The sequence below is a fragment of the Chelonoidis abingdonii genome, chromosome 22 (assembly GCF_003597395.2).
Source record: "Chelonoidis abingdonii isolate Lonesome George chromosome 22, CheloAbing_2.0, whole genome shotgun sequence".
Taxonomy (NCBI): Eukaryota; Metazoa; Chordata; order Testudines; family Testudinidae; genus Chelonoidis; species Chelonoidis abingdonii.
In genome coordinates, this window is record NC_133790.1 from 16503805 (window position 1) to 16527541 (window position 23737).

The window sequence follows — 23737 nt, forward strand, 5'->3', positions numbered from 1 at the left end:
AAAAAAAAACTCCGTCTCTCTTGGGTATTTTTTAAATAGTCACATCTTTCAGAATTTAAGCAGGGTCGATTTTCTTTGCCCCCACCCTCCTTTAAGTGAAAAGGTGCATGCAACAAGTCAACTGTGTATTAGTTGCTAAAAACTGGCTTTACCGTTTTAGCCAGCCATTTTAGCCTATACCCCTATAGCACACACGTGAGCTTGAGAAAACATTGCCTTTCTAAAAGAGTGCTGACCTTATGTCATGACAATAGCAAGAATCAGTTCAGAAAGCAGAAGATCCTTTAGGGTGACTTATCAATATAGAGAAGTAACATGCGATGAATAAGAGTGTTAGGACCAGAAAGCTATGCCAAGAAAAGGAAGGGAATGAGGAATTTTTATTTTTATCATTTTTAACTGCTCATTATCACAACAGAAAAAAGCAACTTTTTACAGGGTAGATTACAAAGCAACCACAAAATCATGCTTACCTGTTTGACCATCTTGCTATTCTCTCTACCATACATACGCAATAAAGAGCCCCAGTTTTTCACGTGCGGATGCAGGAGCTGTAGGATTTTCTGAGAAGCTAGTTGTTTCCCAACTCTCTTGTTCTTACCTGTACAAATGATAACCAACACACAATCATCACACTAGAACATTGTGTGTATACATAAAAACTACATTAAGGGAATCCATGAACTAATATATTTCTAATTCTCTTCAAGATGTATACACTGAAGGGTGGAATACGCACATACCAACAAAATACTCATGCAAGGTAAGCATTGAGGAGGGCAGGAAAAAAGAATTTGCAGGCAAGCACAGGAAGTAAAACCAAGAACAGTACTTACACCAGCCTCGCACTGTGTGCTTGCCACAAGTCATGACATATTCACTCTTCTGATTTTTACCAGGAATCACTTCAAACTTGATAGATGTGTCACCCATTCCATGGTTTCTTAAGCACAAAAACTCAGTATTATAAGGGTCAACCAAGCAACTTGCATAGAAAGATAAACTGAACTGAACAATGTGAGGTCAACATAATTGAATCTGGACTTAAAGTACAGTAAATTTCAATTAAAAATTAAGCAAGCTAACGGAGTCTCATTTTCTGAGTAATTTGACTGTACTGCTTTGCAAAAAACAGCACTACCCCCTCTCAGGTGACAGACAAAAATAAATACAAAATTCTAAGGACCAGATCCTACCATTACAAAGGGGGAGCAGCAATACCAGACATGGAGCAAGGCACAATGCTGCAGTATATATACTGGTGCAAACCACAGCTAAACAGCAGTTTATGTCTCCTTAGGGTCATAGCAGGCGGAGTAAGTGGGCGGCCACACTGATATTCACAAGTGCTGGAAAGGTATACCGTCCTGCTGGTGCCACAATAGGAGCAGATGAGGAAGAAAGGAACAGAGGGACTCTTGTACCCTTCCCACTTTAGTGTATCTAACAAACAGCAGAATTTGCCTATCAGTAACTTTCTTAGCATGTTTATGACGTGATCCTACCTTTTAAGGCACTCATGGAGAATCTGATATGGAGACAACAGTCCAGCTTTACTGGTCAGTTCATATACCCGTGAGTCCTCAATACTGATATGGTTAAAATACTGCAAAAGAATTGAGAGATGAAAATTTACTCGTTCCTCTACTGTATATTAGAAAGAGCTTCTGACCATATTCTTTTAAGCTCCCCCATTACCACAAAAGATGTAGTTCTCAGTTCTACTTATTGGAATTTCATACATAACGAAAACATCATTGCCTAATACAATGAAGCTCTCAGCTGTGATTTAATGCTTTTATATTACATTTTAAAAAAATCTTGGGCTGTCGGCCATAATAAGATAAAAGCTTCCCCCAACTCCCATACTTATTACTTCAACTACTGAGTGGTGTTGTCCCCGTTTCTCTTTCTAGGTAGCCTGTTCTGTTTAGGGTTTTTCAGGGCAAAAACAAAGGGCTCAAGGTGATGACTGTTCTTTAATTTCTACTCATGATTTATGGGTATTTATTGAAAGTACTCAATTAGGCAGATATCAGAAATTTAAAATAATATTTTATCTACTTTAATCAAATAGCCCTCGTGTCATTCCTCCAAACCATCCTTCTAGTACTTTCCATGATTTCGGGTTTGTAGCCCAAAGTTTCACCTTGAGGTTGGAGATTTATTAGCCTCTTATAGTGAAGAGCTACTATCCACTTTCTATTTCATGAACACGCCCAGAGAATTCAGGCTCAGAAAACTCCGGCAAAGTGTTCCTTCTAATGTGACTCCTGGTCTTATTTTAAATCAGTATCTGTCGCCAATTATTTCAAGATCGGACACACATTTTTTAGGGATAGTTTAAGAATAATGAGCTCAATCTCACCAGGAATGATATAGAAGGGCAGACTAGAACAGTGACTCCCAAACACGTGGGCCACCAGCACTCTCTGGTGGTCCATGGAGAGCTGGCTCTCCTTGTTTTCAGCTCTCTCTACAGATATTTGAGGTGCTCTTTGCAATGCAGAGCTTGGAGGCCTGCAGAAACGGCTAAAAACAAGAAAGAATGCAAACAAGAGCCAGCCTCAGGAATGGAACCACTAGCATATGAGCAATATGCAGGGGGACACAAGGCAGGCCAACAATTTCGAGTGAAGCAATTGAAAAGCAAGTGGCTAGGCAGTATATGCAAGTGACAGGAGACCCAGGAAACAGGGAAAAAGGAAGGGGGAGAAAAACAAATATGAAGAAAAATGTATTTAGGAGCAAAATTAGACAGTGATTAACCTTTGATCACATTAAAAGATGCATTAAATATTCTAATTTAATCAATTTGTTGCAAGCAATTGCTGTAATTGCCACAATGCTGGCAATGGTCTACACTGAAAGAGTTTGGAAACTCCTGGACTAGTTAATGCACAAGAAGTTGCTTCCAATGCATGTACTGGTTATAACAGCCAAAGTCTAAATAGAGATCTACCTCTAAGCTACTATTAAAAGCTTTTATGTAAATTTTTATTTGTGCTGTTGCTTGCACTTCCATGGGCTTGGCTTGAACCCTGTGGATAGAGCTAACTGGGAGAGTTAAGGGACAAAACAGGCTTGGCAAGTGAAGTCTGGTTTCTTTCTGAAGTTTCTACACATTTTATTTATCCAATGTGCTTTTCAGCAACTCTAAGCATGTGGAAGAAGTCAAACATATTAATAACTATCATTTTTACACATCATCAAGAGGACAAGGAAAAACAGACCTCATCCCTACTAAGACCTTCTCACCCAAAATTTGTTTACCATGATAGTATCAGACTATCTGTATGTGACTGGATTTCCCTCCCCCCAGTTCGAAGCACCATGTATTTGATAATATAAGAAAAATCACAAGTATTGATAGTTTCTTCCTGAAAACATGAGGGACTCTCCTTCACTACATTAGGACAGCACTTTGTAACGCTGAAGGAGAAAAAAACAAAATAAAAAACCATACAACCAAACAAAATACTGTCTTGTGTTCAGGGCTGGAAAAATCCAATACCCCATGACAAATCCCAATGAGAGCCAAGTCATCAGTTTCCGCAAAATTTAAGTTTTCATTGACAGCCTTCCAAATGTGAAACAAATTTAAGAGGATTCTGTGTTGTCTTATGAAGTCAGCAAACTAATGGCTTCAATTTGCACTAAAAGTTACTCGCAGGTAAGGAAAGCCTCACAAAATGGAGGCTAGGGAGGGGATTGAGAAACAGAGACTGGCTTCCTTTTGTATCAACCAGGAGACTCTGGTCAGAGGAATAAAGCTGGCAACTTTGTCATTTTTAGCAGCTGAAGCAGATTTGGGATGAACTTCAAAATGTATCAGAACAAATATGAAAGAAGATCAGAGGTCTCCTTTTCCCCCACCAAGCAAGCTCTAAAGACAATACTGTGGTAGAAATCCCAGCAGCCAAGGCTCGGAGAGATCTGCATTTCCTACAAGGTATTGATGCTGGATCTTGCTAGAAGGAACCCTTCACACCCTTTATCACTTTTTGACTATTAGGTAGTAACTATAGATTTCAAGCCTTTAAACTAAAATCTTCCATCTGAATGGGAAACTGACTATGTAGTCAGCATTCACATATCCTCTGCCTTTTGGCATCTAATGCTTTTTAAATTAAGATATTTTATATCAGAAGGCCAAGTTAATTTATACCTCAAGTTCTTCACTGTCTTTGGGCTTTTCCTCAGAGGTCTGTTTAACAAAGTCAGGAATGAGGATTTCCAGTGTAGCTCGGGCTGTGGGAAATGATTTAATGTCTTGGTTACATTTACTATGTACAAAGATTCTACAAAGGCATGTTTATGACAAGTCAACATAACTTCTTTCTAGAACAGAGGTCCTCAAAGTGTGGGGCATGCCCCCCTAGAGGATGCAGAGGACCATGGGGTGTGGGGATTGGCAGGGCCCAGGCCAGTCCTCACAGGAGTGGGAAGGAAGCACTGCTCATCCCTTCCCCACCTCCAGCTCTGCTCTGGTCCTGTCTCCAGCCGCAAACCTGGCTCCCGCCCCTGCACCCTGGCTGTGGCTCTGCCCCCAACCTCAATCCCACTCCCAGCCCCAGCTGCTGCCCCACCTTGGCCCCTTTACCCTCCTCCACCCCTGAGCCACGACCCTGGCCCCAAGGGGCTGCAGACAGGGGTAAGTGGTGGGGCCACAACCCTCAAAAGTTTGGAGACTGCTGTTCTAGAATGAAAGAAAGATTATCAGAGATGCAGTTCACAGATAAGTAAACTGCTTTCTACTTTATAATGAGGCTTGGCAGAACTGGATTTTTTTTTTTTTTTTAAGAAGAATTTCAATATAGATAATCTGAATGTTTATTTTTAAGCATTTTTTCCATTTTTATCAATTTAAATGTCCACAGTTGTCAGTAACTATGGGGAGCTGTCATTAAATAATTGTCTGTAGACATACAGATTCAAAGAATTAAAGCTTTATAACCATTAACACACAAATTGTCAACATCACATCAAAATATACAAAGTAAATATCCTTAAATCAAACTCTAAGAAGTTCAAGCAGCACTTTAACTGTTTAAATGTATATTTTTATCATCATCGATGGTAATTTTCTTAGTTGGTTTGTGCATGTATGATGAAATTGACATTTACCAATAAAAATCTAATCCTTCCAAGCTTCTATGTAGCATACAATTTATTAATTTATAAGTACAGAGTCTCTGAACACTGACTTATTTAAGGAAGTGTATTTAAGCTTACTGACTGAGTCAGTATTGAAAGACTCATTACTATTAAGCTGTACACTCATCCCTGAACAACTGCTGCTGGCAAAAGCCTGAGTCACAAGATTAAACACTTTCAAAAGTGCTTAAATTCTATTTTCAAAAGGACACAGAAGACCAAGTTCCACTAACAGTCAACAGGACTAAGGCCAGGTCTACCTTTAAAAGATTTTGCCAGCTATGATGGTTAGAAGTGTGATGCTTTTATGACAGCAATGCCCAAGAATAGGTGCAGTTATACCAGAAAAAAGTGCTTTTGCAATTACATCTTATTTCATTTGCTAAACCAGTCTAAACTATATCAACAAAATCATATTTTGCTTGTATAACTGCATCTGCATTACGAAGATTTGTTGGTATAGCTCTAAAGTTGGCATGGCTTTAAAGCATAGCCAAGGCTGTAGGTTCCTAAATCACTTGGGCACTCTTTAAAATATACTTTGTCTTCATTCTGAGCCCTTAAGCCAGAGTTTGAAAGCAGCAGGCCTCAAAAACATTCAAACCTAGGGATGGGTACAAAGTTTAAGGTATCCACGTGCCAGACCATGCAGAGATTTATTACCGAACAGAGTCAACATCTTAAACAACTGAAAGCAAACAAGGAGCAAATGGTATTATTCCAATCTCCAAAGACTAAATTCCATATGGCTTACACTACCAAGCAAGGCTGCTTTTATTACCAAGCAAAATGATCAAAATGACCAGAGAATTTCACAGAAGGCCAAGAATTGGGTAATTATATTTTACCTTTCACATTTATATGTTCACCCTTTATGATCTTAAATCTCATGAGATCTTATGGCTTTTCTAGAAATAGAGAATTACTTCATATCTGCGGATTAAAGATCCAAGATTAGTATTTATGTTAGTGTCTGAAGTTTATCCAAGGTTTCTAAATCCCCCAGTTAGTTGCTTCAGACAGGATTCATTATAAATTTAATAGTGTTCCCCAGATCAATTGTTAACCATTTTCTACGAAAAATATACACAAATACATCTCTCGATAGAGCACTGAAAAAAGCTTAATTTAATCCTACTCATTGCTGTTAACCAATCATCTCCAAAGCAGAGGTACAAGCAGGCAAGCATAGCAATTTAATGGCTGGTACTTAGGAAGTATGTATGTTACCAGCTTTATTCTTGGCGAGTTTTTTGCTGCTTGCAGTTCCTGCCCCATAAGTCACTCCATCAATAATCACTGAGGCTCCAAAAGGCTCACTTGGGTTCTCTTAAAATGTGGGAGAGAAAAGCTTTTCAACATTCCAATCTTTTAAATATAAACACACATTAAAAACACACACTAAAAATAAAACCATCAAGAATATGAGAATGCCCCATACTTGGATATTTGTTTTCTCATCATCTGAACCTCAAGAGATCTGAAAAATAACTGTTCTTCCTCGCAGGGGTTCTCAGACTGTGGGTTGTGACCCCAAAGTGGGTCATGACCCCATTTTAATGAGGTCACCAAGGCTGGCTTAGACTCGCTGGGGCTCAGGGCCGAAGCTCAAGCCCCATCAACTACAACATGAAATGCAAGAGCTGTAATGAAGTTATTTGAACTTTGACTAGTCAAAGTCAATCTAATTTTTGTGAGCAATAAAATTCAAATTAATTTGTAAAAGTTACTAAGGCTATCCCAGCATAAGTGTGTGTGTGTTGTGTGTAACATAATATATACTATATTAAGTGAAACCTTACAATTCTAAAAGGTATGTTGGCACAGGGATAAAAAACCCCCACAGTTGGCCTGGGGCAGTTGATTCAGGCTCATGGGGCTCAAGCTGCAGGCTAAAAAATTGTGCATAGATGTCTGGGCTTTGGCTGGAGCCCAAATAGCTACACAACAATTTTTCAGCCCACAGCCTAAGCTCCACGAACATGAGTCAGTTGACCCAGGCCAGCCACAGTGGTTTCACAGGTCTTTTATCCCTGTACAGACACACCTTAAGAAACATTTCTTAATTAAAAGGTCTACATTAACTTTAATATAAGGCCATTTTGGGAAACAATTTGTGTTTATTTTTTAAAAAGTATTCTTTTAACACTAGTCAGTTCAATAATAGTGCATGACATGCTATTCAATTAGCTGCAAATCAAATCTTCTGGGTACTAAGTGACGTGAGTAAAATAATCAAACTCTACCCTTATGACTAATAGTGTCAGACAGTAAAAGCTATGATTACCACATTTCAATGGGGCTTCCTTTTAGATGAAAGTCAAATTAATAAATTACTAAAATCAGTTTTCCTTTCAGAGTATTTTTCCTGCTTAGAGGTACATAGTAACACTGCTTTTGTAGTGCGTGCACAAACACACACAGGTAAGGGACAGGTAAAAGGAGGCAGAAAATTATGCTACTTCTGTTGTACAAACTAGAATTTGGCCCACAGTATACTCAAGATGCTTAGTAGGAAAGTCTCCATTTCTTGCTGCTTTTCAGAATACCCAAGCATTAAAATAAATATCATTGAACAAAGGTATTGTGCTGAAGTTAGAATTCATGCAGACTTACCACATTCAAAGAAATTGTAAACAGGGCGGACCTTTAGGACTCGCTGCATATATTCATGCAGTATGCAAACTTCAGACTTCCCATTGGGATTAATAACAAACTCTGGGAAAATAAAGTCATTCCATTTAATTAATTCCAGGCTTTTGAAAAACTGTCTACAAAAAAACCCATCAAACTGCAAGCTGAGATTAAAAATGCCCTGCTTATCAATCATTTATTCAAATGCATGAAACTGAATACTATGATAAATGCAGTTTCCTCAAATATGGATTACTAAACCCCCCGAGTCCATTTTTTAAAGGTTTTTAAAACAATTACTAAGAAAATAAATCTCAGACCAAGCTCTGAGAAGACCGAAAAATACACTAATTATTGTAACATGCCCTATTAGATACTCACTTTTCTGCAGCCACTGAGGTTTCCTGACATCCAATCATAGAACCACAGAAATGCAGGGTTGGAAGGAACCTTGAGAAGTCATCAAGTTCAGCCCCCTGCGCTGTGGCAGGACCAAGTAAACCTAGACTATCCTTGAAAGGGGTTTTCCCAATTTGTTTTTAAAAACTTTCAATGAGGGGGACTCCACGATGTTCTCTAGAAACCTATTCCATAGTTTAACTAGCCTTATAGTTAGGAAGTTTTTCCTAATATCTAACCTAAATCTCTCTTGCTGCAGATTAAGCCCATTACTTCTTGACCTAACTTCAGTGAACTTGGAGAATAACTGATCACAGTCCTCTTTATAAACAGCCTTTAACATACTGGAAGACTTGTCTCGCCCCTCAGTCGGCTCTTCTCAACACTAAACATGCAGTTTTTTCAATCTTTCCTCATAGGTCAGGTTTTCTAAACCTTTTATCATCTTTATCCTCTAGACTCTTTCCAATCTGTCCACATCCTTCCTAAAGTGTGGTGCCTATAACTGAACATAACACTCCAGCTGAGGCCTCACCAGTGCAGAGTAGAGTGCGACAACTACCTCCTTCCACACAACACTCCTGTTAATACATCCCAGAATCAGATTAGCTTTTTTGCAGCTGCCTCACACTGATGACTCATTCAGTTTGTGGTCCACTATAACTGCCAGATCCTTTTCAGCAGTACTACCACCTAGATGGTTATATTCCCCATTTTGTAATTGTGCACTTGATTTTTCCTTCCTATCAGACCTAACATCTCAAATGACCACAGAAAAGTTATCTTCTCAGAGCAAGATAAAATGGGTTATGTATGAATCCATTCCTTTCCCTGATGGGTATAGTCTTCAAATCCAACTCACAAAAGTGAAAGGAGCTTGTCCTACCCCAGAGAAATGTGCCTGCAAGATCTGCCAGGTCCAATTGGAAGGCTGCACTTATTCTCATGGGAAGAAGCGGAATATTTCTCCACATTGAAGGGAATTGTTTGCTGGGCATGAAACACAAAACACACTATCCCTGAACTATCCTAGAAAGGGAGATCACATTTGATTCTAGCCCCCGCACACAAAAAAGACTTTTGTTCGTTAATCACCCCCTGAAACAAAGAAACTGCTTCATTTATACCCACTGAAGCAAACTGCTTTAAAGTCACTACGATGAAGGGACTGTTTAATCATTCTAGAGCTAGATAAACTGTACTTTACTAAAAAACAATAACTATTACAATAAATAAAAGGCAGAATGAACTAAGCCAACCATTTCCAGAAAGTCTGAGCAATAAAGAAATCCTGTTAACCTGATAAGCATGGCGCCCTGGTATTTTTTTGGGATGTGACGCCTGCCAAATTAAGATGTCAGGATGACGACAGAGCACCACAACGGCCAAGGATTCTGATACCAATCAAATTAGAATTTAGAAGGACTGGATCCAACTTAGAGGGATATGCAAGTTGATTTTTTTTAACTAATTTCAGAAAGTTCAAGTTTCTCATAAAGCACACATGCGCATGCACACACAGAGGCTTGTTTGTTTGTTTATTTTTTTTTTAATGTTTTCTCTGCTCCCTTGCTGATGTCTGTAATATTTTTTTCAGCAAGGTTGAAAGCAGGTGGACCCAAAAGCAATATGTACACACACACAAGCCAGTCCTCCACATCTGCTTTAAGTGCATAGGCCTGCCTTATGCCTATTCAGTTTCAGCTTTGCTGCTGCAATTACTAGTAAATACTCTTTTCCAGGTTCTTACAAGACCATGCACAAGCTCTATCCTGTGCAGTACATGCATGCTGTCATCACACTAATGCAAGAGACATTAGTTATATCCTAACTAGACAAAGTACTGTCAAATACATAAAGCAAACAGTTTTCTCTTGATGGGAGAAAGGAATGACAACTGGAACACTGCTCTGGACCAAGGAGTCAAAATGGGCACTTAGGGGGGTACCAGGCGAGGGCTTGTGGACTGGCCAAACCCTGGCTCCAAGTACTTCCTCCTATGGGATATATGTCCCTTTTGGGATAGTCCTGCTGCCTCAGGGGATGGAAAGGCAGCCTAAATGCACTGTGGACAAAATACTGCTGCTGCTGACCACCAACATTATGGCCCCTCTGCACTGCCAGCATGTACACCCCCAAAGATCATAGGGTAGCCCAGAAGTCCTTGAAGGAGTGCAGAGTAATCAGCCTTGTAAACAGTACTTGACATCAAAGGGCAAATCTTCTATGGCCTACTGCACTTTGGGAACAATACCTGAATTCTGCAGTCAGAAAACCCTTCTCATGGTCATTGCCAAGACCATCACTGTGGCTGAAGTATCCTTGATGTCCAGTGTGGACTGCAACAATGTCTTAGCTACCAAGCACCCATCAGTGACAAATGCCTGAAATTCTGCTCTTGAGGCTTCAGGCAGCTGGTCTGCAAACTTAAGACATAGCTGTCCAGTTCACAAAATTGTACTTTAACAGCAATACCTGCTGGTTAGCAATTCACATCTGCAAGGAAAAGGAAGTGTAAATCTTCCTGCCCTTAAGTCTATTTGTTTAGAGTCCTTTTCTCTGGGAGCGGATTTAAACCTGCCTTGTTCACCGTGGTTTTGACCAGTGAATCTGATGCTAGGTGGAGTGAAAACTCTCAAATCCCTGAACCAGAACAAAGTAGCGCTTCTCCATGTTCTTTACCACAGGTGGTACTGAAGTTAGCATGCTTTAGAGAACCTTAACAATGTGTTCCTTGAGCCGGCTAATAGGAAGGGCAACTCTCCCAGGGGCAGTCATCTGTAGGATATCCACTAACTTGTAGGAGTTCTCCTTCATGAACTCCACTTAAATACCTAGAGAAGCAGCCATAGACTGCAAAAGGTACTGGTACACTTTGAAATAATGAAGAGGAGGAAGAGCCAGGCACCACAGATTCGTCCAGGGATGAAGATGAAGTGGTTAACTGTGTTGGATCCTGCTCTAGGACTGAAGGGCCTGGATAGAATGATGCTGGAGGCTCACCAGTGCCTGTGGTGGATCAAGATAATGCTACAGATCTGGTTAGTGATCTCACCTTTGAGCGAGATGAGGAGTGGCACCTCCTCTTCCCATGGAGGCTACTGGTGGCTTGTAGGCGCAAGGCCAGGGACCCCCAACCTGATAGCAAGAAGAGCGCTGATCCTGGTACCCACAGCACTCCGTGAACAGCCCCTGGACGCTAAAGAGTCCCAGGCTTCAGGGGATAAAGGTGGAGCAAGCCCTGCAGGTACGAGCAACCGGTCTCACTAGTGAGTCCATAGCCCAGAATGATGAGGAAGCTGGCGCTGATGGTGGAAATGGTACCAGACACACCAAGTACGCCTTCATTGTTTCCAGTGCTGGAAGTGATGTTGACCCTGAAGACACTAGCCACGCCAAAGTAACTGATAGTGCTGAAGTGCAGGGTAGTGACTGCTGCCAGGGTACCATCAGCGGTGCCAGTTACAGGAGTGCCAAAGACATTGCTGGGGCTAGGGAGGTCCCTTACACCAAGCCCAGCACCAGCCTCACTTCCACTAACTGTAAAGGAGAAACCTCAGCGTACAGTGTTGACAGACTCAGAGGTTCAGCTGCCTGCCCAGTCAACGGGGCTATAAAAGCCACAGCTCTGTTAAAGTTGCGCACCAAGGGGTAGGTTGGGACAAAGGTAGAGGAGGTCTGTTGCTGCCTGAGACACTGCTGACGCAGAAACAGTTGATGCTAGTGACCTCATCTGTATCAGACGCAACAGATGCCCCGGGGCTGGAAACAGAGTCAATGCTATGGGGGTCTCTGATCTCCTTGCATGGTACTGGGTTGCGGTTGATGGTACCTGTTCCAACCCATGCATTGGCATTTACCCTGTGTTGATCTGCGCTCATTCTGGAGCATGCACAGGAGTCCCCATGCAACCGGGAGCTGCCTCAGGTCAGTCTTATGCAACCTTTTTCTTTGCACACTCAACAGGGAATGATTCGTCTGTCTCTTTGGAGGAGTGCCAACTTCCGGACATGCGCAGCAGTACTCTCAGAAAGTGAAGGCAACCTCAGATCTGACAAGGGCCTCACCACCAAAGGTGGCCAAATGGCCTGTTTGAGCTGTTGCTGCTTCAGACAAAGATACCTCACCACCTGTGTCAGTCTGGTCAACGAGCTGCAAATTGAACACTGCTCCTTGACTGGGGCTTCTACAGCAAGCATCATGGGTGGGAATTGATGTTCGGGATCACCCCCCCACACACACACACACACACGATGGTCAATGCTAAACTCTGGTGAAGGCATTACCAGGGAAATACTTAAATTACAGCTAATGCTAAATCAAACTAAACTATACTAATTAAATATATACAAGTAGGGGGGAAAAAAAAAATCACTAAAATAGAGAGATTGTGAGGCAAAAGCCATGCAGAGCTCAGACTGCAGCCATGGGTGGTAAGAAGGAACTCTTACCTCTACGGGTACTGCTAGACAAAATTCTCTGGTTCTGGCATGCTAGGCGTGCACACACCTGAGGGGAATACATGGCTGCATCTACTCAAAGAAGAAAACTATGTGCCATATTAAGGCAACAGTTAAACATCATCTCTTCCACTAATATTTTATGTATACGTTTGGCCCAGCCTTACTTCTCGAACTATTTCTGGCAAGCACAGAGTACAAATTAGCTTTTTTTTAAATGAGTTCTTTTTAAAAGTCAGTTTCAGAAATGCATCACATGCTATTTCTCTCCTGATGAATAAAAACAGATGCTGAAAACATGGCATCATCTGGCTATAACAAGAATATTCTACAAATTTCAGCACTGCCACAGCACTTATGACCTGAAATAAGGTTAGAAGTCAATCAAAATCCTCTCTTGTAGAATTCTGTTTTACTTTAATTGCAAGTGCAGGCATTACAGGCAACAGAAAAGAACTTGGAAAAGATAGTCCTTTTACAAGGAGATCCCCAGTTATTTCCCCGACAGCATAAGGAAAGGCTTCACCAGCTTTCAAGTCCAGAGCAACCAGTATAAATAAAATTAGAGTACATCCTACAATCTGTCTTAAGTCAAGCAGAGTTTTCCATGCAGGACAGCAGCCTTATTAGCCTTTAGTGTGTTGTAGGACTCCCAGCTTTTGCAGCCAAAGTGCATGCTGTCAGAAAAGTATGTACCAACTATGGTTAAGTTCAATAAGGCTGAAAGAACCATTCTTTAGAACTTTTTTTTCCAGTATGATGCAAATTTAAATTGCACAATAAATATCATTACATCATACAGCATAAGAGCAGTGGAAAAGGAATGACTGAGTAAAAAAGATAAGAAGTCTTAAAGACAAATTACAAACACCCTACCACCTGTAGCTGGTGATTTTTAAACAAACCTGCTAAAAAAAATAATCCTTGTCATTAACTGATTCAGGACAGATGCTGTGAAGATGACATTTCATTAACGATTCACAATGTAAGCAAAAATGTGTACCTTCTACGCAATGTTTTCTATAGTAAATGTGTGTTTTGACAATACTTTTTCCATGACCACAGTAGATACAAAAACAGAACCAAGACTATAAACTTCCAGTACTTCCTAAAATCATGGAACCCTATAGAAAATCAACACCTTCTATACTTTAAGTCAAATTTAATACTGGAACATAACAAATTTCAAAAATTCTAACTTCAACTAGATGAAACTTACCTTTCTTTGTAGGTGCATCTTGCACAGACAAGGTAATGAGTTTCTGATTGGCTGGCAGAATAGGACGCTCAGACTCCGCCTGCTTCCGCTTCATTTCACGATTGAACTGTCGTCTCTCAGCCCAGGTTCTGAATTTTTTTACGGTAACTTGTTCAAAATCAAAACGCTTTTCAAGGTAGTGTCTAAAATCCTCAAGGTCTACGAAAAATAATCAAATCCAGTTATTCCTATACTTCCCCATGCAAGAGACCCGCCTGCAGACTCTCAAGGACAAGATTACATGCAATTTTTCATTAATTAATTTGTACAATCACTCGTTCCTTTTATTACATGTGAAACTGCTGTACCTTTGCCAAAAAAAGACTAACCCTCCACTGTGTCCAACACTTAATATTTTATATATTTTCAATGAAAGTGCAGTTTTGTTGGTTCCCAAGGCTTTACAAAACTTTCTCAGAACGTAATTTCTATACTTGTTCCTACCATATTTATTCAAGTCTATTTTTAACAAAAACAATTTTCAGCTTAGTCCTTTTTTAAAAACAAAGTTTTACAAATCCTCATCCGTGATTAGGCACAATCGGTCAAGCAGGTCTTAAAGAAATGTGTATTTACCTCAATTTACATGCGAGTAGTAAGCAAGGTCCTTGAGACAACAAGAGAGAAGGCAAACCTGCACTTTAGCAAACAGCAGCATGAAACCTCTTTCACAACACGACTCCATATCTCCATCTCCACAGCTGGTAGGAACTTTATCTAGGGGTAACCCTCAGGAAAATGCATTTCAAAGAGTGACAACTATAAAAGGAAAGGGTAGGCACACCACCTTCTCTCTCCCTATCCATCTCTCTCTTTTCCACCTAAGACTACAAAAGAAACAGCCTATGGACTTTGTGAGCAGATCCTGACCTGAAAACTGGGTCAGCGGTGTTACCGGGAACCTATGTTAAGAATTTTACCATGAACCAATCTAGTTTAAGTTTAGAAAGTGTTTTATCCTTCTCTCTCGCAACCATTTCTGACTTTAATGCCTTACATCTGCACTCATTTAAAATCTCTCTTTGTAGTTAAATAAACTTGTTTTATTCTTTAAACAACGCTAATTACGTGTTGTGAACTGTACGGGAATCTCCATTTATGGTGGCAAGCTGTTGTATAATGATCCCCTTAGAGAGGAAACAAACCTAATATATCTGGACTGTCCTGCAATTAGTAACCAAGACTGCCAGAAGCCAAAGTGTGGCTGGTGTTTTTGGACAGGCTCCCGGGGTCAGAGTTGCTGGACTAGGACTGCATCTATAACACAGACACTCGGGGTGTAAACCTGCATGCTTTTTGTGAGGAGCCCAGGTTGGGAGCTACAGCAACAAAGCATTGAGGGACACCCCAGGTTGCAGGACTGGCTTTAGGATGATTCCCCGGATTCCCACGAATCAGGCCTCACAAGGTAAGGCCCCGGAAGACAACTGCTGCCGAGGAAGGACCCTCTGCCGAAGTGCCGCCGGAAGCAGCAGCAACCAATCGAGCTGCAGCCAAACTGCCGCTATCTTCGGCAGCAGCACAATCGGTGCCGCTGTCTTCGGTGGCATTTCAGTGGCAGCTCTTTTGAATTGGGCCCCGCACGTCCTAAAGCCGGCCCTGCCAGGTTGCAGGATGGGGTGACAGCCCCTCACTGGTCTGGATTGCATCCCAGAATGTCATAATATGTATCTCAGTTTACTCCTATGATATTATACTAACTACATGGAGTTAGTACAAAAGGAAGCTGTTAGGGAGAATCAGCAGAAAACAAAACAATGACAAGGTAAGATTCCTCTAGAGAATACCAATGATCCTTAAAAGAAGTGGGAGGGATGAAGGGGAGGGGACTATTAATGGGAAATGCTTATCATTCTGGCTCCTGCCAGATTAACAGGATTGAATTTTCCCCAGGCCACAGCCTAGGGACACTAAATTGTTAAAAAACCCTTGCTACAGAGGAAGGAATGGAGCACCTTTGGAAGAGAGACTAACAGAGAAATGCAGAGAAAGCAGCAACTCAGACTATTTCTCCCATCCCAGAATTAATACCACCACCAACATCTAGGTTTTATAGCATTTTTCACTAGTATTTCTTAAAAGTACTTTACAAAGGAAGTCAGTATCATTAACCTATTTTTTACAGAGGCACAAAGAGGTGAAGTGAGTTGCCCAAGGTTACCAGTGCCAGAGCCAGGAACATGCCTTGAGTCCTGGTCCAGTGTTTTAACCACCTGGCTGACTGGAACTTATCAAAAAAATGCAAGGAAAGGAAAAAGTTTTAGGTAAGACATTTGTTGTATAGGCTTTTTGTTCTTTCAACCCATTTCTCTTCTTGTTATATTCCTCTGAATGAACAAACAGTACCTTTTGATAGAATTCCAGTAATTTTAATCTGACTGGTCACAGGCCCCTGGAGAGAGACTTTCTTGCAGGTGCCAAATACAGTTGGGCCAGTCACATTTACACAGTTGGAAAACAGGGAGACTGTAATCCAGAGATCCAGCCCAAGAGTGGCTGAACCACAGTATTCCACCCTTGAAAAGGTGAAGGAAGCCAAGCCTGCAACCCGACGGGGGCTGTCAAAAAGGTCAGCAAAGGGTTCTAAAATGCAGTTCACCATGTAACTGTAAAAGCAAGCCTTTTTATTTTATTCTCAGCTGATGCCCTGGACGTTATTAAGATACAACCACCACCTTCATCTACATTTGCTATACTATTGCAGAATATAGGTTCTCTCTACAGTTCAGCTTCCTTTGTCTCTCTGCTGGGCAGACACTTCATTTAGCACAAACTACCTCAGCACTATGTACTTCTTACCAGGAAGCATCAATAAAATGGCAGTTCACTGAAAGACCATCGGAACAGTTCACAACATTGAAATACTAAACAGGTATTTCTTAAAGATACTTTGGGGAAAACGGAGAGCTCAAGTTCATGTATTCTTATTTAGTTACTACAATATTCCATATTATTAGAAATAATCTGCATTTTCCCCACAGTTCTGTACTAAACTTAAGTTTTCAAACAAGTTTAAAAAGAAACCCATTTTAACTTGTTGCTTAAGAAATTTACAGACCCTATCGTAGGCTATTTCTACATTAGCACTTTTGTCGGTCATGGGTGTGAAAGAAAAAAACAAACAAAAAACCCCACACACTCAAAAAACCCCATCCCCTGACAAGTTTCCCTGACAAAAGTGCTGGTGCGGACAACACTATGTTGGTGGGAGACACTCTCCCACTGACATAGCTATCATCGCTCGTTGGTGGCGGTTTAATTATGCTGGTGGGAGAGCTCTCCCATTGGCATACAGCAGCTACATGGGAGACCTTACAGCAGTGCAGTTGCAGCAGTACAGCTGTGCCACTGTAAGATCTCTAGTGTAGACATAGCCTTTGGCTTTGTCTACACTACTTTGCTTTTAGCGACACAGCTGTTCCGCCACAGCCATGCCACTAAATGGCACACAGTGTTTCTGCTGTTTATTAGCAGGAGAAAGCTCTCCTGCCAACCAAAAACTTCCATCCCCACCCCCCCAAGCGGCAGCTGTGGTGCTGTTCACACCAGCGACTTTTGTTGGTAAAACTTTTGTCATGGGGGGGGTGGAGAGAGGGGAAGTGGAGGAGCTTAACACCCCTGAATGACAAAATGCCGATGAACTTCCAGTGTAGACAAAGCCTTAGTCCGTTCACAATATCATCATCTTGAATAATTATACTACTTTAATGAGACTCTGTTTCAGGGGTGGCCAACCTGAGCCTGAGAAGGAGCCAGAATTTACCAAGGTACATTCCCAAAGAGCCACAGTAATATGTCAGCAGCCTCCCCATGAGCTCCACCCAGCCTCCTGAACACCGGCAGCCGACCAATGGGAGCCGCAGGGGTGGCAGTTGGGGCGGAGGCAGCATGGAGAAGCCCCTGGCTGCCCCTAAACATAGGAGCCAGAGTGGGGACATGTTGCTGCTTCTGGGAGCATCAGCATGTGCATGCGAGTGGCCTCAGATCCCGCTCCCCAGCAGGAGCTCGAGGGCCAGTTTAAACCCTGGTTTAAGGTGTTAATTCTAATCTATAAACATGAAACAATTTAAGACCTGGTTACTTGAGGCACAGCCCCTCCTCCTGTCTGGGATACTGTTGCAGATGCAATTAGTAGAAGCAACAGAGTTCCCTTCCCCTCAAGATGCATTAAAAAAGGGTGTAGATGAAAGCTCCTAGCAGGGTGTTTTCTAATGATGAAGTCCAAATATGGTCTCCTCTGTCAGAACATGAATTGTTAGCTTTCCAATAACACTGAACAACCCACATTTCACTTCCTGGATTTTAGAAGAGGGGCTGACTGCTGGAACATGTACAGAGGATAGTAAAGGCTTATTGTGGATATTGCTTTTGTTTGCAAATATTATCTATGATTCCACAATTCTATGATGGCTTATGTGGTCAATCTATTTAATCTTTACACATAAGGAGTCTTGTAGTCTAAAGCCAAGGGTAAGCTTCAAATTTAAAAAAGACAATGCAGCCCATTGCTAGCCTTTAAACCACAGCAGTATTTCTGAGAAACAGCAATATACATTAATTAACCCACCAAGTTAAAGCACTGACAGAGCACATAGTGAGGCTTGATTGGAAGTTGACAGGGAAGGGATTCAGACCTGTCTTCATAGATACAAAAATTATTTCAGGTATGGATGTAATTTTCTGTTTTGTTAAAAATTAAATAAATGAATAAAATGGTAAAGCGATATAACCACTAGCTGGCATGCAATTATACTAGTATAGCTTACTCCCCTGAATATACATGAATAAACTATACCAGCTTAACTGCAAGCTGTGCTTCAAGAAAACCGGATGCAAACCAGTATAGTTAAATCAGTACAGCAAATGTGCAGACAATTCCTCAGATGAGTAATGGGATTAATACTTTACAAAAGGATGACCCAAGTGGTGGTAGTTTTTATTTATTCTATAATTTAAGTCTCCTCTAAATAGTCCTTAAATGCATAAAATACAAGTTTACAGTACTATATTCTGATAATTCTCAAATTTCTATAGCTAAAAGATCCTTTCATTTTGACCCTCAGCAATCCTCAAAAATACTCCACAGTTATATACCTCCATTCACTAAGGATCACATTGCTTTACTGAAGTGAGTATTTATCCCTCCCTTTTGCAGATGAGGAACTGAAGCAGAGAGAAATGTGATGACTTGCCCGAGGTCAAGCAGTGAATCAGGAATAAAATCCAGGGATCTTTACTGCCAATCCCCTCCTCTAACAAGTAGTAGGCACGACTTTCAGCACTTACCTACAGATTCATCTTTACACACTTCAACTTTGGCCTTAACTTGTCCTAAGGCTCCTGGTGCTGCATCACCTCCTGAAGGCTCTCTCTCATCTAAAGGCCCAGAATCAGCAGCAGTGGAGTCCGGCTCCTCTGTTTGGCAGTCCAGTTCCGAAGACTTGTTTATGTGCTTTATAGGCGATACTTCCCCATTTGGGGTTATGTCATTGTTTTGTTCCCTTTCCTCATTGTCCTTCATTTTCTTGTAATGCAGACAGGGAATGCTACTCAAGGGAGGATCATGTTTCTGTAAGTATAATTATACAAGAATTTATAAGTTTAGGGATCATGAAATTACCAAAAGACAAATCTAGTCAGTTTTAAGATGCGTTAGAAGTAGCTGTGATGCTAGAAATCTGCGCTAACCATCTCTGAATCCGCCCAACATTTTTAAAGTCACATTTTCTGATTTTTAAGTGCTCCTCTCCCCCGTTGCCCTATGGGGAATGCAAGCAAGTAAAAAAAAGGGTAACTAAGGGAAAGGAGAAACAATGAAACTGACTACAAAGTGCTGTCAAATGAACAAACAGTTGCAGGCAGTGTAGTTGTAATCGTGGTAGTCCCAGAATATTAGATATACAAGGTGGTTGAAGTACTATCAGAAATTCAGAGTTGATAAATGCATTAGAAAAAACATGTACTTTTTATTTATTTAATTTATTCTCTCTCTCTATTGTATATATAATGAGTCGTCTAAATTAGCTGTTCCTACGCAAGAAAGATCTTGGAGTCACTGTGAATAGTTCTCTGAAAACATCCACTCAACGTGATGCGGCAATCAACCAAAAAAAAACAACAACAATGTTGGGAATCTTTAGGAAAGGAATAGATAAGACAGAAAATACCATATTGCCTCAATATAAATCCATGGTACGCCCACATCTTGAATACTGCATGCAGATGTGGTTGCCCCATCTCCAAAAAGATATATTGGAAGTTGAAAAGGGCAACAAAAATGATTAGAGGTAAGGATAAGCTTCCATATGAGGAGAGATTAACAAAACAGACTCCAGCTTGGAAAGCTGACTAAGGAGGGATTTGATAATCTTGATGGGTGTGAAGAAAGTAAATAAGGAAGTGTTATTTACTTCTCATAACACAAGAACTAGGGGTCACCAAATAAAATCATTAGGCAGCAGGTTTAAAAAACAAACAAAAAGAAGTATTTCTTTACACAATGCACAGTCAACCTGTGGAACTCTTTGCCAAAGGATGTTGAGAAGGTCAAGATTATAACAGGGTTCAAAAATAACTGGATAAATTCATGGAGGATAGGTCCATCAATGGCTATTAGCCAGGATGGACAGGGATGCAAAACCATGCTCTGAAGTGCCCACAGCCTCTGTGCCCGAACCTAGGAATAGGTGATGGGGGATGAATCACTTGATGATTACCTACTCTGTTCATTTCCCTCTGAAGCACCTGGAGCTGGCCACTGTCAGAAGAAAGGAAACAGAGCTAGATGGACCATTGGTCTGACCCAGCATGGCTGTTCTTATTAGATCAATTTCTGTTGGATCAAGGCTTGTCTTTTCACCAACAGAAGTTGGTCCAATAAAATATAGTACTTCACTCAAACTAAAACATAATATAAGAAAGTTTCTATCAAATAACTTTCAGTACAATTACATAATTCCATTTAGGCTCTCATACTTCACTCATCCCCAGGGCACCCCAACTGTTATAAGAAACACTAGGTAGAGCTATGCTTCCCCACCTCTTCTCGGAAACAAGACTCCTTTTGATGAAAGTTCTGATTTTAAAAAGGAAAAAGATAGTTTAGGCTGAAAAGTCAAGATTTTGTTAAATTACAAATATATTTATATTTACAAAGCTTAACAGGAAAGCTTTCAGATAATTCAGTGAATGTTTTGATTTAAATTGCCTTAACACCACTAAACTCAGCTTCTGCACACTCCCATTGTAATCTATGGGAGTTGTGCTGTATATGGGTAGCACATGTCTGCTTCTGGGAATGAGACTCCCGGGCCATAATTTAAACTATAATTTGACCCTCTAAACAGAACGAATACCCACAATTTAGATATACCTCTGCAGTATTAAAAACACAATTTTGCAGTGTTGTGGTAGAACAAGGGAACCAGAAAGTAAGACTGACTAGTCCATTTTAATTGCCCAAACTGTAGGACAGTGAAAAAATAAACCATATTTGAAATAAGGTGTTAAGAACACAGATAAAACTGTTCGAAAAACAAAACTTCCCTATTTGACCATATCTAAAAGGTCTGAAAAATTCCCCAAAGCATAAGTCCAAAACTGTTTTGACCAATTACAAATAAATACATAAACAGATACCTAATATTTTTAAATAACTCAACCATTAAAATAATAATTAGCAGCTCAGACCCCTACCCTTATGCTTCCTGTTCCCAAGAAATAAGGTCTGGACCAGGTAACAACTCTGGATTCTCTGTGCAGATATACAGGAATGCCTGAGTTATGGAATGTCATGATCCATCCATCAGGCAATGGTTCCGTAGGAGGACGGCCACGACCTTTATGAGAGGAAAAAGAAACTCATGTAGACGGTTCACTGTTTTTGAATGTAATCTGATTTTATTAAAAATTAATTTCTAATTCTATATCCTGAGAACATTCTTCCACCAAAAAGCTCATTACAAGACTAAGAAATGCTACAGGTACTTTTATCCTCCACACAGATTACTTCTTAAGTATTCGTACAGTACCTAGTTATTTACTGGAGTGCTATCACCCACCACCATACTGTGCCCTTCCCAAGTTCCCACATGTAGGTGGATAAAAGCAGGAGCTAATTTAGCCATGACCTAGCCTAATTTAACTAGACAAAAAACTCTGAATTTTAATCGCAATAGATTCTATAGCCAACCGTTCATTTTCCTAAATGGTTATTTCTGTAGCTATCAAAGACTAATTAAGAATCACTTTTTCACCCTCAGTCAAGACACAACCCAAACATGATTTCACCCTACAATCTTTCATACTTAGATCAGATATCTTTTTATAAAGGCGACAACTCCAAACAATATTAGGGAAAGATACTTATGTTCACATTTAAGGCAGCATGGTCTCATTTTTCCTACCTTGTAAATCACAGAACAGACTATGCCAACTGACGGTTAGGACAGTGTTTTGTTGTTTTTTTTGTTTTTTTTTAAAAAGGGGGGGGTTTCTATTTTATATACAATATAATGCATTTTTAAAAATGCACTCAAAATTAGACTGAATTTAAATCTAATTTAGACTATTTTCAGTTGGATTCTTCTGTATTACTTCTGATTTAAGGGCTTTGCGATGTTCACACAGGGAATGCTACATAAATGCAAGCAACTGACTTTCAACAGTTCTTCATACACAAAATATTCCCTGTAAAATAAGACAACTTCAACAACAAAATTTAAATGACTGAAGGAGAACAACATTTCCACTTTTTGGCCATGCCATGTTATTAAAGATGGAAGAAAAAGTAGATTACATTGTTCATCTGCTTGCTAATGCAGAAGTGTTCCCTATACTTCTCTCATGGCACTCTGTACCTCAGAGTGGCACCCTTGAACTCCCATATTCACCACTGTCATACAATTATATGTTTTGTATAAAAATATGCCTTGTGAGGTATCATTTTAAAAGTCTTGATCTGCTGAATATTAATATCCTGTTGGATTGTTTGTGAAATTATGACGTTTTGCTATGTATGTGTTACTGAAATATGTGGTGAGGTTAGGAACACTCACAACCAGCCTTTTAGGTACAATAGTGGAGTAGCCAGACACGCTGATGGCCCATTAAAGGGAACCGTCCCAGAAGACGACTTCTCAGAGAGCACACAGACAGTGGAGGCTGCTTGACCAATGGGGGCAGACCCCCCATGTCACAAGCACAGATCTTTCCAGCAAGCTGGAAGAAAAACTATAAAAGAAGGGGAAATGACATAATAACTTGGCCTCTTTCCCTCCACAACTCAACACCTGGAAACACTTCTGGAGGACAAAGACTTTAAAGTGAGGAGCATGGTCCCGGGCTGGAAGGCAGTTCCAGCCAGTGTGCTGAAGATCTGTGACCTGTTTCTATTATCAGAGTGAGACATTACTTGATTCAAATCCTGTTTAGTTTATAGAAATCACATTGTGAATTTACTTTTATTTCTTAGGTAACCAACTTTGATCTCTATGCTTACTACTTATAATCACTTAAAAATCAATCTCTCTGTAGTTAATACATCAGTTTTACATTTACCTAAAACAGTGTCTTCTGAAGTGCTTGGGAAATCTCAGCTGAGTGTACAAAGGCTTGGGTGTGTCCTCCCCATGTTAAGAGTGGGGCAGGGACTGGGTAATGAATTTACACTGGTCAGGCTTCTGACTAGGACAAGACAGTACAGTTCCAGGGTGCAAGCCTGGGGGAAACTGGCTAGAGCCTCTCTACTGCTGGTTCATGAGTGGTTGTGAGAAGCACTCATGTAACTCAGTTAGGGGTGTCCCTGCCTGCAGATGTCTGTGTAAGTGCA

At 40.5% G+C, this 23737-nt stretch overlaps 2 protein-coding genes across 4 annotated transcripts in view; one reads left to right on the forward strand and one right to left on the reverse strand.

Annotated features, from left to right (window-relative positions):
* TRMT2A (tRNA methyltransferase 2A) overlaps positions 1 to 19167 on the forward strand; it is a 48077-nt gene extending 28910 nt beyond the window's left edge. The window contains exon 13 of the transcript XR_012654744.1: positions 19064 to 19167. The gene's annotated coding sequence lies outside the window, so the exon portion shown is untranslated. The remainder of the gene's footprint in view (positions 1 to 19063) is intronic.
* Positions 19 to 23737, reverse strand: part of DGCR8 (DGCR8 microprocessor complex subunit) — a 35681-nt gene continuing 11962 nt past the window's right edge. For 2 of the 3 annotated variants that reach the window (XM_032771162.2, XM_075060042.1), the window contains exons 4-12: positions 21604 to 21746; positions 19195 to 19477; positions 13870 to 14067; positions 7774 to 7875; positions 6388 to 6486; positions 4169 to 4251; positions 1506 to 1606; positions 837 to 943; positions 19 to 601 (exon numbers count right to left, since the gene is read on the reverse strand). In XM_032771162.2, coding sequence (XP_032627053.1) covers positions 396 to 601; positions 837 to 943; positions 1506 to 1606; positions 4169 to 4251; positions 6388 to 6486; positions 7774 to 7875; positions 13870 to 14067; positions 19195 to 19477; positions 21604 to 21746 — 1322 coding nt within the window. In that variant the 3' untranslated portion in view covers positions 19 to 395. The remainder of the gene's footprint in view (positions 602 to 836; positions 944 to 1505; positions 1607 to 4168; positions 4252 to 6387; positions 6487 to 7773; positions 7876 to 13869; positions 14068 to 19194; positions 19478 to 21603; positions 21747 to 23737) is intronic. The other variant, XM_032771163.2, reaches the window with a different exon arrangement.